The 18,225-nt window shown below is 39.9% G+C and overlaps 1 protein-coding gene across 4 annotated transcripts in view; it reads right to left on the minus strand.

The window, feature by feature from the left end:
* SATB1 (SATB homeobox 1) overlaps positions 1-18,225 on the minus strand; it is a 75,488-nt gene that overhangs the window by 28,473 nt on the left and 28,790 nt on the right. For all 4 annotated transcript variants that reach the window (XM_065627990.1, XM_065627992.1, XM_065627993.1 and 1 more), the window contains 2 exons: positions 15,902-16,356; positions 7,293-7,505 (listed from right to left, as the gene is read on the minus strand). In XM_065627990.1, coding sequence (XP_065484062.1) covers positions 7,293-7,505; positions 15,902-16,356 — 668 coding nt within the window. The remainder of the gene's footprint in view (positions 1-7,292; positions 7,506-15,901; positions 16,357-18,225) is intronic.

Raw genomic sequence — 18,225 nt, forward strand, 5'->3', positions numbered from 1 at the left:
ACTGACGTTGTTGAGAACTAAATTAATTTAGCCATTCAGAAGTTACATTTCTAGTCTAAGTTAGTCATTCAGGCTACCTCTAAATCTAATGGATGGAACTTGGCACTTCCAGAGGATGATTCAGCCTATGTGTCTAAAACCACACTTTCACTATCAGTTTAATCCAGTGCAAGTCAGCATCTTCCTATGCTCTGAAGTCCCTTGAGGTTCAAAGGGAAATCATGATAACATGATAACATTCATCTTCTAATCTCGCTCTCTATGAGCTCTTATATGTCACAGGCCTCATGCCATGAGAGTCAAAGGGTTCGGGTGAGAGACTTAGGCAAATCATCAGCCCATTTTTCCCTAGAAATGTCACGCTCAATTTGTGTTAACTATCCTCCATAGTGCTTTTAAGATAAAATAATCTAGCCCAGGAACTGGGAGTGCATGCCACTTTTGCTGAGCTTGATTTGTCTATCAGGCTTTTCAGGCGCTGTGCTAACACATGCCCATTAGCTCCGAGGGCCGAAACCCCAGCAAGAATAAGGCGTCTGCACACATTTCCACCTGCCTCCTTCTCATAGGCATTAGCACTTCCCAGTGTCTGAAAACAGGAGTCCTAAATAGAAACGAGAAATGAAGAAAACATCCTAGAATGTGGAATACAGTTTCTGACGTGATTTGGTCTCATCTGAAAACAACTGGTACTTTGCAGCCATGACCTGGAGTTCAGACATTTCCTTTTCTGAAGAGTGACATTTTACAGGTGACACTGCAGTAGAGGATGGCCAAGCCTGGGCCACCGGCTGCTCAGAAACATTTGAGGCACCTGGCTATGGGCAGCGTGAGGAGCAGCACCGCAGAGCAGGAAAACACACGCCTCACACTGGGCAAATCTGCATGGAGTCACAAGAGCAGGTGCATCTCCTGAACACCATACAGTGAAATAATTTGAAAACTGCAAAATCAGTGGTAATTTTATAAACTTTAAATAAAAAGGACTCAGTAAAAGATAACTGACAACCAATGGGGATGTTAAATATACAACTGGAGACAGCCTTCTCTGCTTGCATGTAAAAATCATGCTAAGCTAAATTAGAAAATTAAGAAGTGCTGGTTTTGTCAACACACCTTCTTGGACCTCAGGTTTAAATTTTGGCAAAGTTATTTCATTCCTTCCCGAAGAAATATTTCTAACTTGTAATTAATCTTTGAGGGTCCTGAGGGGAAGAGGAGAAGATGAAGGTATTCAGCTAGCATACAGAAGTCCACAGTATCTTTTGGGAAGGAAACGCTTTGCTCTTGTGATCTTGATCAAAATGTCTCTCTTCTGTAAGCACACTGCCTTTTTGATTGCTACTCAGCTTCAAAAGACAGCTTCACATTGTAGCAGTACTTCATAGACCACTTAACTGAGCTGTGAACGCCCAGATCATCGTAGAACAAGACTCACATACCATGTTGGAAGCAACTTAAACTGTGCATCTTGGTCCACACTTTTCAATGCCTAGTTTAATATGGATATGCATTTAACCCAGAAGAATTACTGAAAATCCTCATTCCGGTTAGCAAATCACATCTGTCTTTATACAGGTACAACAAACTCAAGAGCATTTAAAATGTCACTGAAGTTAAAACAAACAAACAAAACCCCAAATTCCTATTGCCTTCTGTTGATACTGAGTTAGGAAGTGAATAACAGAAGACACTAATATCTGCATCAAAAAGCTATATTAGCCTGAAGAGCTTCGGGAGCTATAAAATGATGGGGTTGGGGATTATCAAGAGTTGTTGTTCACAGCCATACCCTCTCCCTCTCCAAATTACATCATTGGCCAAGTATAAAAATTCTTCCCCCGCCTCTTAATAATTTCTCTTCAAAGATCAGGTATAGATTGTGGCTGGACTAGATGGACCATTGGTCTGCTCTGGTCTGATGAATTCCATGCAATAATGCTAATTAACCTCTTGGAGAATATCCATACATAAAACTGTTTCATAATTTATACATAGCAAGCATCTAGGCTGTTGTGTTGAATTCAGAATTGAGTTCAAGACAGAGGCTGTTTGAAGCTGGGTTGAAAAAACACCCTCCTCCTCAAAAAAACCCAACAGAAAACAAAAAAGTCTTCAACAGTGCAACTTCAGGACTTGGGAGAGGAGGTGGAAAAAGTATTCATTTTGGAGAGAAAAACAAAACAAAACATAATCTCTTATCTCATCCACACTTAAGCACAACCTCCCACCCCACCCACACTTTTAGCCACATTTTCTGTTCAGGAAAGAAATCATACATCATCTACTTTTTTTTTTTTCCTAGAGTAACCAAATTTTTCAAACACTAACTGAACAGGGGAGCATTATTTTACAAACGAAACACAGCAAGAATCAGAAATTTGTTTGGCCATCTTCCTATCACCAATCAATTTAGTCTTTTAAAGAAACTTGGGGAAAAAAAATGACACATTCATCCCCTTCTGGCCTGCCCAGATATATCTTCTCATCAAATAAGACTGATTACAGTAGCAAGAAGTTCTGGATTAATTCCATTTTCCTAAACAAAGGACAGGTTGTTATAGAAGGAACAACCAATATGAAGAGGTTTTCACAAACGTGGAAGCTCACTTCTTCCCTATCGAAACTGAAAGAAAAAAAAATCTTCTATAACACATTCTCATAAGTACTGTTTTAGCTTGGGAACAAAAATCTTCTTTAATCCTGGTTTAGCTTTTAATATTACATCGTACATTAAAATTCATAAAGTAGTTCATTCCAGGCAAAACAAACTACTTTTCAGTTCTACTCTGCAAATAGCACAGGAGGTAAAATAAATGCTGTTGCTTTCAGAACTGCTTTTATCAGGACAAGGTTTACTACTCCATTATTACAGTGGCGCCTGGAAGTGCAGTTATAGTTAAGTGTCAGGGTTTCCATTAACTCTCCTCCATGGTGGTTTTTGTGAGGGAGGGCGAGAGGGTTGCATTTATTATTTTGTTCATTTTTACTTTCATTAAAATGCAACTTGGCACAAAGACTATCAACCTAAATCTCAAATTTTGCAGACATAAAAATAAAAATTTTGCTGGTGGTGATGTATGGCACATGTATGTGTGTGTTTGAACTCCAGGCCTCCACTGTCAAATTTTACAAGAGCTGGTGTTATCCATAGTTCCTTGCAATAGAGGTTCAGTGGTCCTCCAACACCAGCAAAGCAGCATTCTCCCCAACACCAGTCTTTCAAGAGTGACAACCTATCTCTAGGACCCAAGCTGAAATTGCTTTAGCATGAAGGAACTGTAATTTATCTGCAGTCAGAGGGAGGCCAGGATTACATTTATGAAAACGAAGGTTTTTGTCAATTGAGTACCCAGAAACGTGACTCATGCAAGATTTCTGGATACTTCTTAGAACACTGCCTTCTTAAAATTATATTCTGCTCTTGATGTTACACGTACTCTGTTTTAACACAGAATGATGACGGGCCCCAAGAGTTAGAACAAATTTTCTTTTGGGAATTTGGGTGGCCAGAAGGATTTCTTCCTCTGCTCTGCTGAAATGGAGATGACTTGTCCTGAGAAGGAAGTGTTCATAACTGCAGGATGACTAATGAGCTTTAACCAGAATATTTTGGAAAAGAAAAATCTGTGACTTAGTCACCTGTCTCCATCCTCCTGCCAAGCTTTACTAAGGAGGAGGGAGTCCTCTTTCCCCCACATCCCAAACTAATCTGATCAGAGGGAAAGGCCAACCCTAACACCTCCTTGGGAACTCCATCCACCCTGAACATAGCTCCACACTCGGCATCCTCTTATTCCTGCACAACATGTAATAGACTTATTCCCTGAACCTGACTTTAGGGATACCCAGAAAGGACCTTTGTGGAGTGATTTGCAAGAGAAATGTTTTGAAGAGGGGAAAAAACCAAACCAAACCAAACCAATAAAAGAAATAGAACAAGAAAGGACCTTTTTTTCTTCCTTCTAGGTTAGAGAGGTTAAACCATGTCTCCATGCAGTACCTACCTGATGGAGATGCTAATATTTATAAACTCCACTGCCCCAGGAAAGAGCCTGACAGACAGGCTTCTGCCCTAGGAGGTGACAAGATGAACAACGTCCAAAGGAAAAATTCTTGTGTATGCCACTTCCTCGCGCTCAGTCCACCAGTGTGGAATATAGTAGCAGACTTACAACTTGACCAGCATAGAGGGTTATACACATATCCCAAAAGTTCATGCAATAGAGGCCAACGACTTCAATTTAAAAAAAAAATAAATAAATAAAATTAGATTTTGCTGTTTCGTTTAAGTCAGAGAGAAAGGGAGAAATAAGGGGGACAAAGAGCTTCTTAAAGGATTTTAAAAAAGAATTGGAAATAATCCAGATACATTAGCTCAAGTAGCAACTAGTAGGAATGCTGTAAAAATGAGATAAATTCACCACAGTTCCTTCTAACTCAGGCATCAGGGTATATGCTTGGTGAGTTCCTACTATCCTATCAGACCTCCAAGGTCACGCTTTCTGTTTTTGTACGTAACAGTACGCAAAATTCACACAGAACAAGCTCAGCTGCTAAATGGTTAAGTCTGCTCTACTGTCTGGCCACCAGTTGGCAACACAAAAATGCAAAATAGATCCTTTTCAGGATGTTTATTTTCACATCCTCTTGAAACTGATAACTTGCAATTGCAAAATAAACCTTCATGTGTGGCATATTAGCTCCCATTTTTCATGGTTTCATAGTTTAATTGTTTCAAATGTTACACTAGTCTAAAGATTTAATATTAAATATGTTGGCTCTTGTGTAAATTCTGTTGTCAGCATAAATGGTCTGTTTTGTCTTTCAGTAGTTATCCAAGAAGCTCACAGCTAAACTAGAAAAATATTATGCTGGATTCCTGTATAATGAACTTTGAATAATTGCTTATAATAAACTTAGTAGTAAGGACACTAGTACTTTTATTTCCTTAGTATCAAATATTCAATAAACTGTGGACATTTAGGGGGGTATCAAAGTAGCAGTTTGCATTAATAATTTTGCAGTATCCTGACTATAATTTATTTTTGCTACAATTTGTAAAGTTATACTTGCCAATGCAACAACTAGAATAATTTCATTATTATTTCTAGCATTAAGTATTATACTTACGTTACCAACACGGATATTTCAATTTTCAAACTTGGGGCTCTGAATACTTAGTAGCAGGTGGCAAGTGCTACACATGTTTACAGGTGGTTTACTCTGGCAACATGTAAAAAGGTCACACAGAATCCCAACTCAGACATTTCTACATCCTTGGTCCACCCACTAAGTAAAGTGCGTATGTTTTCCTTAATGACAGAGAACAACACAACAACTAGAAAAATAACTATTTTGTCCTGTAGATCTCAAGTATTAATCTATAAGGTTTCCTTGTTGATCTCTTTTCCTTTTGAAAATTATCGCAACAAAACCTTTTGCTGTTTCCACTTCGAACTGTCGCAATTAGGTTAACTGTACTCCTGACTCTCGCTAAAAAAAAGAAATGTAATTATGAACAAGAGCACAGCAGAGACAGATAGATCCCCCCCTCCAACCCCTAAATTTGGACTTACAGTATGTTTTGTCAGTTAAGAAAACCCCTAAGTCTCACTTTCTTTCTGGCTGCAAGGGATTTATACAGTTTAAAGTGTGAATTAAAACCAATACAAGGACTACCTCTGACTTGACATCCTTCTGGAAGGTCCTGTAATTAACTCTGTTCTTTAGCTGTGAAATTGCCCAAGACCACTTGAGACAGAGTGAGACATTACCTTGGCAGAAAGAGATAAGTTAAGAAGGAGGGTTAGCATTTGCTCTGAATTACCTGGGCTGTGGGAGCAGGTAGAGATATTAAAACAAACTCAAATGTTATTTTAAACACAGTTATCTATATTTAGCTATTTTCCACTAAAGCATTTCTATGTAAATAGATTCTCATCCTTTATCTTGAAGAGTATCTACAGTGGATTTCACAGACTAAACTCAGTTAATGATAACAAAACTAGACTATTAGCACAGTCTGTTCTTTCTGCTAAATTTTTTTTCCTCTTCTTGTGAAAAGTACTGCAGCAGGTTAAAGTGGTCTTCTGTCCTCCCTTTTCCTACAGTTCTGTTATTCATTACTTTAGTGTGGTCCTTAATACCCATTAGCTGCAGGAAAATTAGAAAAATAATCTCGAGGGATTTATAGCATTCAGAATGGGTATGGAATATAGTCATAGACACAAGCCTAAGCTTGGTTAGCAAAAATCCGCTCTGTGTTTATATACTCAACCACCACAAAATTCCCGCAATCCCAAAGTCTTGCTTCATACAGCAAATCTGGACTGTATATACAGCGTGATTCTCATGTATCTGCAGATCAGTTTGTTTTCTCCTTGCATAGGTACAACCTTGAGCCACAGCAGTTCAGAGTATATCAGAAAAGATAGGTTTTTTGAGTGTTTAATTCACAACCGTGTTTCTTCTTTGTGGATATCCTATGCATTCCTATGGCTCACATACGTATTTCTCATGTGCCCTAACACCAGTGTCAGTTTCCTTGACAGACATAAGGACTATACCATTGAATTTCTGGATTCCGCTCTATAAAACTTTATAATTTAGGGAGAATTAAACCAATAGTCCCACTAAATTTTACAGAAATCAATAGCGAGTTTCATTTGAACAAATACTAAACAAAGCTTTAATGAGCATATCCAAATCTTTCAGAGCAATGGATATAGCAAGTCTGTTATTTTATCCAGTTATCAGTAATTTGACCTGGTGGAAGTGTGACCTGCATTTTGGGATGGAGTCTTCTTTCCCCCATCCCTTTAATTTTACCTGTTAGTTTTCTGGAAGATAATTTTTAAGTCAATATGATGTACTCATACTTCTGCTTTCACTCCCACTCACTTTAGTGGTCCAAATCCTTCAAAATCCCTATTTGAACCTCCAACATTAAAAACAACACTTGAGAAGTATAGGGAAAAATAAGGCCGCTAAAAGCCAGCATCTTCTAGGCCCAGCAAAGCTTGTGTCTCAATAAAACAAGGAAAAAAAACTCAGTAGGGGCCACAATGGATAGAATTTATCTTAAAACTAGAAAATAGGTAGTAATAAACTGCTACCATCATCCATTATATTTCTTAAATTAAATTTGTGATATGCACTTCAAATAATGATTCTACGAGCATTTAAAAATGCAACAGTGAAAGCTTTCTTTTTTTTTAAGAAAGGTACCACCCAGCAGCACAGCGAGAAAACACGACGAGCAAATCTCAAAGACAGAGAGAGTGGTTTACTTGTGGAGGCCGGCTGGGCGGTGTGCTTATGAGCGGCGCGGGGCCCATCGCGGAGGCTGCATTCAGGCTCCTTTCCCTTTCGTCCTGGTAAATCCGATCTCGTTCGGCTTCTGGCAGCTGCAAGAAGTTCTGCATAGCCCGAAGGTTTACCAGCAGGGACTGCGAGGCAGTCTTGGGATCCTCTTCCTTTCGGAGGATTTCTGAGAGCAAGCCCTGTAGGGAGGGAAGAAAACAATAGGCTGGAGAGTTAGCCTGAGTGAGTGCCTGTAAAACCCTGCCCTGCAAAGCCACTGCTTATCAGTCCTCTTCTTCTTTCAACTGGGCTGAGAACGAAAGCAGCATTGTTCACTCCACATAGGAATATATTAAGGCAATTTAGGTAGCAGAGAGCCTCAGTTGTACCCTTAATTTTATTAAGCATCTGTTTTACATACAACATAAACTGAATCTGCCTAATAGGTCTCCTTCCTTTTACTAGCTTAACTTGCCATAAAATCTTTCACAGCCAACTATCACAAGACATTAAGAATAAGTGAAATACAGATAATCCAGAGGCATGACACTGGGGTGTTCTCAGGCTTCCCAGACAAAACGCATAGCCAACCTAAAAAAAAAGTCTTTCCGCATTCCCAGCAACTTAAGCAGTTCTTCGAAAGGAAGTGATATTTCACAACTAATCTGAGATGATAAACTCACAACGTTCCTAAAGCACTGCTTAACTGACGCAGGTCCCTATATTTTATAAGTCGATATTTTGTTTTCAGAGTTGTATATTGGAGTTTAACGACAAACGAGGAAACTCACTGTTGCATGCTCCCCCTCATTCCCTCACCAGGACAACCCTAATCCTCACCTAGTCCATCACCTGGGCTACTTATTTGGGCACCTGCTGTGCAGGTTCAATTTCCTAAGTCCACTTGCCATTGCTGTCCTTTGACCAGAGTCCAGCAACAACAGACAAAAGTGAGCACTGGGGAATGAGAGGAAAACAGCAAAACAGGGCATCTGTAGCAGTGAGCCGAAGATGGGCAGGCTGTAGACCATAGGGTGCTGCCAGCAGCTTATACAGACCACACCAGGTTTCCTATGTAATCGTTTCATCTTGGTTCTCAGCAGTGGAGCAGGCCTGGCAGTCTGGGCCACCTAATTACTTTAAAAGGTTAAATATTTATGAACCTGTGAGTGCAACTAAAACTTTAATGCCAACAGGTTCTTGAAATCTGCCCCCTGCCAAATTGTCCTTTTAAATACGCCAGGCTACAAAATGCTCCACTGTCATGAAGCAACAAGGTGGTGATATGAAAATTAACTTTTGCAAAAGCAAATGCAAACTTCTTTTTAGAATAAATGCTGTTGCCATGCTGGGACAAGGACCGCGTTATTATAGGAGGGTTTTATTGCTAGCGTGACAAGGGAACATGGTTGTGATTTTAAAGGAATAACACAACCCAATGTTTCTTTTCCTGAAGAATTGTTTTAATTTAATTGGGGTAATGGAGGGGTGAATGGAGAGAGGGAGGCAGGTAATAAAAAAGCTACAAGGAACTAAGAGAGTCAATCCCGACTGAAGATACCCATTCCTAAGAGATTGCAACAGAAAGCTATGGCCCAAGCCTCCTCTGTAGGGAAGTCTGACGCTCACAGCACCTATGGTAGCTGTCACCTCTCTCAAAGGTCTGATCCTACCAGGCAAAAGCCCCTTACAAAGGTTCTGCTGCAAAGCTGCTGCTCTCAGACAGCCGTGCTTAGCCAGGGTCAGAGCCCACCCAGGACGGCTCTGAGCTCTGCATATGCCCTGTTGCCCCTCCATCCAGAGGCAATGGGGATGGAGGTGCTACCACTACACTGGGGCCAGTGTGGTCCTCCTGGCCCTTTCTGTGCTTGCACACATAAGAGGGAATGGGATGGAAAACATAGAGTCTCTCCAGCACTAAGCATGAAAAATAATTTGGAGGAGGATTAAAAAAATATAACAATCCTGAGGGGTATTTTCTTACCACTATTCTTCATCCCTCCTCTTTTCTGGTATCCAGGTAGAAACTACTCAGAAGGTAAATAAATGAGTTACAGACAAAAGTGGCATTTGAGAGGAGTATAAGTTTTAATTTTTTTCTTAATGATAAGTCTAATAATACATTTACTTATTAGAAAATATGGAAATTAAATTATTGCCTACCATTTTTTTCCACTTCTGAGTTCTCAAACTCAAAGTTACTATTGTTCATCAGTGATATGGTTACACGACCCATCCTCCAAGGGAGGCAAAAAATGATTTTGTGCCACTGGAGACAAGGCAAAGCTGTCTGCAGAGGACAGGATGTATGACGGAGGTGTAAGCATATGTGATTTCTGACTGCTACTGTGCTGAAAACAAGCCCACCAGGATTATAAAGAAGAAAAACTAAACTCAAGTGGAGTGATCATTGGCAGGAGAGGAGACTCCTTACTAACAGACAGCACACTGTCAGCCACAGGAAGTGTCCTTGAAAAATACTTTAGCCCATAATAGAAAATATTTGCTTGTACAAGCTTTTGCCACATAGTGGGCAGCTAAAAAAAGCAGAAAAGGCTGTTTTTCTTGTATAACTTTCCCCCTCTCAGTGAAATAAGTAAACAAAGAAAATTGTTTTTTGTATTTTTCCTGCATTTGTCAGTATAACCATTGCTGCAGGACACCTCTTGGTGATTAGAGATGCCATTAAGTATTCATTCCCTCTCCTTCCCCCATCACTGCCATGACTCTTTGCATTACCTGGGAGCAGAGCAGAGGAGGGGAGATGAGAGTGAGGAGAAGACAAGGAGGAGGTGTTTGCTTCTAGGAGCTTTGAGCCTAGAGGTCAGAATATGTGAGGAAATAACATAAAAAATAAGGTGTAGCACCAGGTGCAGGCAAAGCTTTACAATGCAGTTTGCCTGTTTCAAATATTACTTCATTGCTACTGCTTCAATTGTCTGAGCACTTGTCTTCAGCTAAAGATTGTTCGACAAGATGTAAAATGGGAAAATCCTAGAAAGAAAATATCAGCTCTCACATCCTGCCCCAAGCTGACGTGCAGAGATTTATTGTTCATTTTACCAGGCTTGAACTGGTTTGCCAAGACACAAGTGTTGGTGTGATGTCCTGATATTGTACCTCAGGTTGCATAAAAGCTAAATGCTCTTTTGCATTGAGATTATATAATAAACACTGTTAGGATCAGAGTTCTCCTCGCTGTTTCTCCCTTGTATTCTTTTTGCACTGGAAATGTATTTTCTTATAATGTTACCAGGTCCTACTGAAAAAAAAGTTTACATGTCATCACAAGTATAATTTATTCCTAATTGCACAAAAATGTTCAATAAATATTATCAAGGCTTTCAAAAACCAATTATGAATTCTTTAAAAATGGAGATAAATGAAAGTGTCTGCCAATATGAACAAAAACACTGCCTGTCTGGCCCCCAGTTTGTCTCCTCTTTGAACGTAATCACTGATTGAAATAGATTTTATCAGCTTGATAGAACTTCAAAGCTCCCAGAAGAAAAATGCAATTTGCCCAAACCTCCCCAAAACATACAGAACATCCCTGAACGCTATTCCTCTCCACTGCAGGGTGTTCCCATCCCATGTCCAGGCAGAAGATTATTTGCAAGCCCCACACACAAGCCTGGATCCCTGCCAGGTAAGTTATAAGCAGACACATTTATCTATGTCGCTTAGTAGCAAGAGGAGAGCTGTCATGATAGTGTAATAGCACCTTTTTACCTTTTATTCAATAGTGATATGGATAGTGTGCTTTTTCTTAAATTACACTACGAAGAATTATATGAATACAGTGGCAATTTCTGTTATACTTAAGCAGGCAAATTTCTCTCTACCACATAATTTACAGAACTCAAATTCAATAAAACATTACATGATGGTCCATTACTGTTATCAATTTTGAATAATCCATCTTCATTTTTCATTTTACTGGAAAATAAAGTGTGCCAAAGACAAAGTGGAAGAAAAAAAAAAGTGCCTGAGAAGGCGGTTTGTGTAAACTTAGATTTAAAAAAAAAAAAATTACATGGAGCCGTTTACTGCATCCAAGCGTTCTCCCTCAAAACAGCAATTGCCCAGAATTAGCATGAGCACAGTCCTAAATACACAGAAGTTTTCATGTATGAGAAAAGGCATTATACATGAATGAAAGGCAATGTATCCTGGCAGCTAATATTTTAAACAAGCATGGAGGTGAAGTAGAAAGGAGGGGAGAGAAAAGGTATCTGGCAGAAACACTGAGAAGTACTCCCAAACCTTGAGGTGAAAAACCATCACTGGTGGGAAGAAGAAAAATTACAATGGTCAGACATGGCAAAAGCAGCAAAAAGCACTCCCCGCTCCTTCTGCGAAGGTGGAGCCGAGAGGTCACCTCCGTGCAGGAGCACCCGAGTTCATGCAGTCAATGCTGGGGTTGAAAGCGAACACAAACAGAGACCGGCAGCCCCAAGGAGCCACAGTTCCAACCACAACCATGACTAACGCAATTCCTTGCTCGCGCGGTACGTGCGTGTCATCCTGCCATGCACCAGGTTCAGCTACACCTTCAAGTCAAATGTCACACTTGTGGGAACCCAAGCTTTCCATCCCCTGACTCATGTTTACATTTACAAACACATGACAGAAACGGTGGAGGAGTTTATTTGTTTAGGGCTACGAAGGTGGTTCAGCGGAACAAACGCCAAAAAGAACAAAACAGAGCAGAGATACTCACAGTTTAAGTGCAAATTTGCAGAGGCAGATGAGCTGCTCTGCTGACGGAAGGCTGGGGCAGAGGCTGGTGTAGGGCACCACGCTTTGGGGGGCTGCTCCGACACATCGATGCCATCACCACACAGCTACTCCCTGCCACCAGGGCCAGAGAGCTGATCACAAATGCCATTTTCCAGCCAGCAAAGTGCAGGAAAAACATGAACTTGCTCTTTAAAGAGAGCAGAGGTGTCTGCACAGTGCACTGACATCGGCAGGAAAAAATATTGTGTTTATTAATTTGGTCAAATGGCGACTGGAACAAAAGCAGCTTAATTTACCGAAATTACCCAACAAACAGAGAGACCAGTAGACACATTTGGTAGCCGTGCTTGAGGTGAAACTCAGGTCTGGTAGCACAAGCCCTGACTCAACAAACTTTTCCACCGTGCACTACGAAGAGGCGCTAAAAGGATCCCACCTGTTTCTTCACAGCCAGTGAGCTGGAATCGCCACTGCTGAAGGACAAATGCGACTTCAGACCTCACTGAGATCTGAAGCCTTCCTCAGAAGGCCCATTGTGCAACTTCTCATGGGGAGATGTGCTCCACCCTCTGGAACCACTTCTGCTGCCTGCAACAATTGTTCTATTGTGCACATATAGATACTAATTTTCATTCAAGTTATAACTTTCTGGACTCCTCTTTGATGAAACTTTGCAAGGCATATTCCTGAGAACTACACATTTTTGAAACTATCATTTTGAAGTTAAGAGTGGGGGGAAGTTATCCAGAAAAGATTAAGAACCCTCTTTCAATTTTCTTAGGTGTGGCTGAGGGTTTTTTCTACCTTATAAATAGATGCGAATTTAAAGAAAAGACACTCTAGTTTTCAGAATTTTACCAGATTTTTCCTTTGAGCCGAGAAAAGTAGAAATATTTCTAATCAATGGTTTTACCCAAAAATCAAAATTTCTTGAAAATTAGGGTCAAGTGTTGAATTACCACGCTAAACTCATAGAATCTCCCGATCGCACCCAAAAATGCCACCAAATTCTGCATTCATACTGCGGAGCACAAGTCTGTAAAATAAGATGTGCCAACGTCTTCAGCCAGTTCCACCAAAGTGCATTTTTATTGCCAAAATATGAAGCTAAATCACTCTTAGTTTATAGTTCACTTCCTTCCTTAACTTTTATGCTGAAAGCAAATCTCTCCCCTCATCTGAGACGGTATCTTGACATCAGGTTTTTTTGGGTTTGTTTTGTTTTGTTTTGTTTCGTTTTTTTACACAGAACTCCTAACCAATTTCAGTGAGATCTTTTGCCTCCAGAAACTGATGGCATGATATGGTCCCTGGACACAGCTCAAATATGCTTATGACAGTTTAAAAAATGTCAGTGGTAAGCTTGAGTTAGCTGCTTATCTCAGAAAACAGTAGATGAATTTAAACAGGCATTTCCACTTGCTCTAGCCAAAAAAAAAAAAAGACAAAAGATATTACATTAATATTAGAAAATAATATCTAAATACCATCAGTCATTAAAGTGCTGCCCTAATTTTTGTTCCATGTAATGTATCCTTGAATAATCTGAGATAAATTTTGAAGTACAAGTAGTAAAATAAATTCAAATGCTTTCTTATAAGAATCACAGGTATCTCTATCTGTATTTTTACTTGGAAATCAGCTGTTACTGTGGGTATAATTAGCAATTTTCAGTTTTGCAAAGGTGAATGTGCTTACAACAAACTTCTCTGAATTTCAGTGGGGCTTCATTTCATATTAAAAATATGCTGAGCTATTTCTTGGCAACATTGAGGCTAATATTGCCTAGGCTCCCAGTATTTTTCCTTTCTGTTCCCTACGTTTGCCACAATACATAACAAATACAGCCAAATCTTAGGTAACTAACTGCAAGTACTAATTTGACTAGCTGACATAATTTAGGATACAGGGATACTACTCCATGTTCTTTTGAGTAGATTTGGTTGAAAATTGCCAAAAAATATTACATATCTATATTTAATATATTTTCAATGGTATTTGTTTTCAACGTTCATTTTAGGGTTTCCTCTCAGTTTTGGGTCACTTTGAACATATTTTACCAAGCTGGTTAACCACAACATCTGTGGAAAAATTTAACTTTAAATAAATATTTAATAACATTTGTAGTGAGAAAAATGTATAGTAATCAGGAATCAGTATTTACACTAGAAATCTGGTTCTACAAGTTGCATTCATCACATCCAAGAGCATCTTCTTACATTTTGTCATATAAATTCAATGTCCAGTTGGAACCTACCATCCTTGTATTTCAGGCAACAAATACTGTTCATGCACAAATGGTAGAGACCAAAAGCCGCATGCAAAACTAGTTGACAAAAACATGAACAAAGAACTTTGGAGCAGGAAGCTGTGAGAAAACAAGCTGCTTTTAGGCAAGTCTGAGAAAGAAGTATCTAATAAACTATTTAACTGGCTTTTTGCCCAGGTAAGATGGCAGCTGGAAACCATGGTAACTTGAAGCTACTATTATTATTTTTTCAATACCTGATAGTATCAATAGTTAAAATATTAAGCATTGTATTAAATGAAACTCTATGTCACTTATTTGTAAATACAACAACCGACACTGCCTGAATCTAACTTAGGAAAGTAATCATTGCATGAGTTCATGTATCCCATGAAATCTGGTATGAGAGACCCAGATCTTGAAAATCTCCTCTGCTGTTAAGAGGAAAGACACACACAGAGCTCTACTTTCTTTTAGTTAAAGGGGGATGTAAAATTTTTAAGGTGATAATAATACAGAACAATTACAAATGATATGCTGATTCAAACCTGGTACCAGTGCCTTTGAACTGGAATTTTTAGTCTTTAAACCATGCAGGGAGAAACATCAGCATTTCAAGAGAAGCCCACGCAATGATTTTTTTTTAAACTGCATTCTACAATGGACAATTATTTGTTGGTTAAGTTTTAAAATGTGGAATCCAAAGCAAATTTACCTATGTCTATTTAAAAATATTTCCTTTTAAAAAAATTCTTGGTTTATTTTCTGTTAAAACAGACTTCTAAAATTTTGAGATCTTATTATTTGCATTGGATATACTGACATTTCTTCCATAATTTCTGCTTGATTAAATTCCATGCAACATGGCATTAAGTTAAATTCATAGAGCAGAATAAATTATAACAGGGTTAGCTTTGAAAACAGGTGTAAAAAATAACACATTTTAGTGTTACTTATCAGCTTTGCTAAGGCTAGTTTTTTCTGCATTGAAGAGCTGAAGTATATGTTCTGATGTGGACATTGGCAATCTCAGCAGCTACTGTTTTTGCCACAAACTACAGAAATACATGAAAAGAGTCAATGGCCTAGAAATAAAGCTTTTATTTTTTAATCTTTTTGGAAGCCTGAAAAGATGTTATTAAGGCCTTCACTAGAAAATAATAAAATTAAATGCAAACATGAATAAAAGACCATTCTCACGTACACCTGTGAAATAAAACAGGTTGTTCAGTGCATGCATGTGGTCAGTACGAGTTATACCTTTGCAACACAAAAGGCAATCTGTTGGGTGACCTTGTGAATGGTTCTGCATAGAGCTGCTCATGTCCTTCCCAGGAAAGATTAAGTTTAAGATATTCATAAACCATCACAACTGGAGAGGAATCCAAGTATCTGAAAGAACAGTGGGTATTGCCACAAACCAATCACTGAAGATTTCTGTACTCTATCAACATGGCCTCTGGTCCTGCAAGGAAGCATGGTTCCTTCATAGGAGCTAAGTTACAAGGCAGAAATGAGAAGACAGACTTAAAAGGTGATATTTACTAAAGAGAGAGAGGAAGAAGAGACTCTTAGGTTTAAAAAAATAAGAAAAAAACAACTGACCTGAGTTCGGTTAAAAGCCACACGTGCAAATACTGCCTGTGAGATTCCTGCTCGTTTCAGTTCATCACGGACCCACTGGTAGATTTCGGAAGACACCTCTGTGTTTGTAGAGACCTGCTGCTCCAACGGCTTGTTCATGGATCTACTGACAGGAGGAGGGTGGTTCAAGTACTGTTGGTTTAAGGACTGCTGGGCTAGAAGTCTGTTCACTGCATACTGCTGGTTCAGCAACTGGGCCATTACCAGCTGCTGATTTACCAGCTGAGGGCTAATGGGAGTAGATACAAGTCCAGGGTGCAGGTTTGGAAGCGGGGTCCGAACTGATGGTTGACTACCATGAGAAAGCTGAACAGGGGATGGAGGCTGTTCGGCTGTGTTCCCTGGGACCGGCTGCTGACCGAAGTTGACATGGTTGGCACCTTGCTGGGACAGTTCAGAAAGGCTATCCATCTCAACTACGGTGGAAAAGAAACATTGAAAAAGCCAATGTAAGACTGAAAATCACAAACTTCGTGCTCCTTGTAAGACGCGCTAATAAAAATAAATATGAAATGCCGTGTTCAGGTTCAAGCTTACTGTACTCTCCAGCCTAGATCAGCAGGCCCATAACATCCCTGTTGCAGCTATTTGCCTTCAAAATTTACCTATGAATAATGGTGTGGTGAATATTTTTCAAAAAAAACCATCCAGCAAACTGCCCATCATCATCACTGGGCCATTAGAGGAACCAGCAGAACATCAGAGGCAAAACTATGTGCTGGAAAACCACATATGACAAACTTCCTGAGAATTTTGCAAAAGCACAATGCAACTGAACCATGAGCGTGAGGCTGCAGAACGCATCCCTGCAGTGATGGATGCAGCGGGCTTCTGACAAGGCAGTTAGCAACAAGAGAGGGGACAAAAGCGAGAGAAGGGAAACCACTCCGTGCGCTGCAGAAGATGCAAGTGAAACAGTAAGCGCACCTGCGCAAAGGGTAAGGAGAGCTTTTACGGGAAAGCACATCCCGACCAGAGAGAAGCGCCCAGTGACTGGTTTTGTTCCTCCCGTGGTGTCCCCATCACAACGTCTGCAGTTCCCAGCCACTGGAAATCTGTAACAAGTAGTGTGGGGTGTGGACCTCCCCATGCTCTGCTAATTTCTAGATGCTGCATCAATTGTATGGGACTGCTAGGAACTAGTATAATTTATGTAAATTACACAGATGGGCTGCTTTATCTTGCAACCATGTATGCATGTTTTTTTTCAGTGACTTGCAACATGGTTGATTTTTTTCTTATGTTAACTCATCTGCCTTGACACACCCTCCTTTTTAATTAACACCACAGTTTTTTAAACTACAAGAGTGCTTCCAGCTCCCCTCTTGTGCATGATGAGACAATATAAAATAACTCCAGGCTGATGTTAAGGAGTTTCCTTTTTATCAATGTATATCACTCTTTCATTTTAAACTATCTCAGTTCTAGAGCTTTAGCAATGGTGGTCTGGAAACAGCATTAAGAAAATATGCTTTATTTGGAAACCAAAACTCCGGTGTCTTCACAAGTGGTGTAGCAATTTTTTTCTTATACTAGTAAAACATTTTTTTTTCTAAAAGGCAGCATCTGAGCTTTTCATAGTAATTATGATCTTCACTAACAGTCATTCAGTGCAAGACCACCCTTTCTTCCACAGGGATGAGAGTTGGAAGAAGAAATCAGCACCTGGATTCCCACCTGCAGCCCTGCCTTTCTCCTCTGTCCTATCATGGGCAGAAAATTAAAAAAAAAAAATAAAAATAAATAAAAAAAGAGGAAAAAATAAAGAAAGAAAAAAGCAAAAAAAGCAAAAAAAAGCATCGCGTTGTTCTGCAGAGCAGCCTGGAGCCCATAGTGTGGATCAGTCCCCCACCCAGCAGAGCACCCAGTGCTCCTCATCCATGTGGTTTTGGGGACAGTGCTGCATCTTCCCCCAGCATTAGGTTACACAGGAATATACATGCACGCACACGTTTCCTATGCACTGGCTTCATTGTCCTTGAAAAATGGATGGTGAACCTGTCTTTGCAGGTCCTGTAAGTCAAATTTTGCAGGGCTTGCCCCAAGCAGGAGCGCTGCAGCAATGGAGGTGGGAGAGGATGCTGCGGAAAGGTCACCCCCCACACAGGTGCTCTGCTGGCTCGCACAGGGACCATCTGAAACCAAGTGAAGCCTCGCCACCGACTTCGGTGGTCTCGCAAGAAGGGTTTGGTGTCGCACAGAAGGTACGACACAGATAAAGGAAAGAAGCTGCCTTATTTCACTAGCGGAAAGTAGAGATTAACCCAAGTGGGGCATTCACTTGG

This window comes from Caloenas nicobarica, chromosome 2 (assembly GCF_036013445.1).
Source record: "Caloenas nicobarica isolate bCalNic1 chromosome 2, bCalNic1.hap1, whole genome shotgun sequence".
NCBI classification, from domain to species: Eukaryota; Metazoa; Chordata; class Aves; order Columbiformes; family Columbidae; genus Caloenas; species Caloenas nicobarica.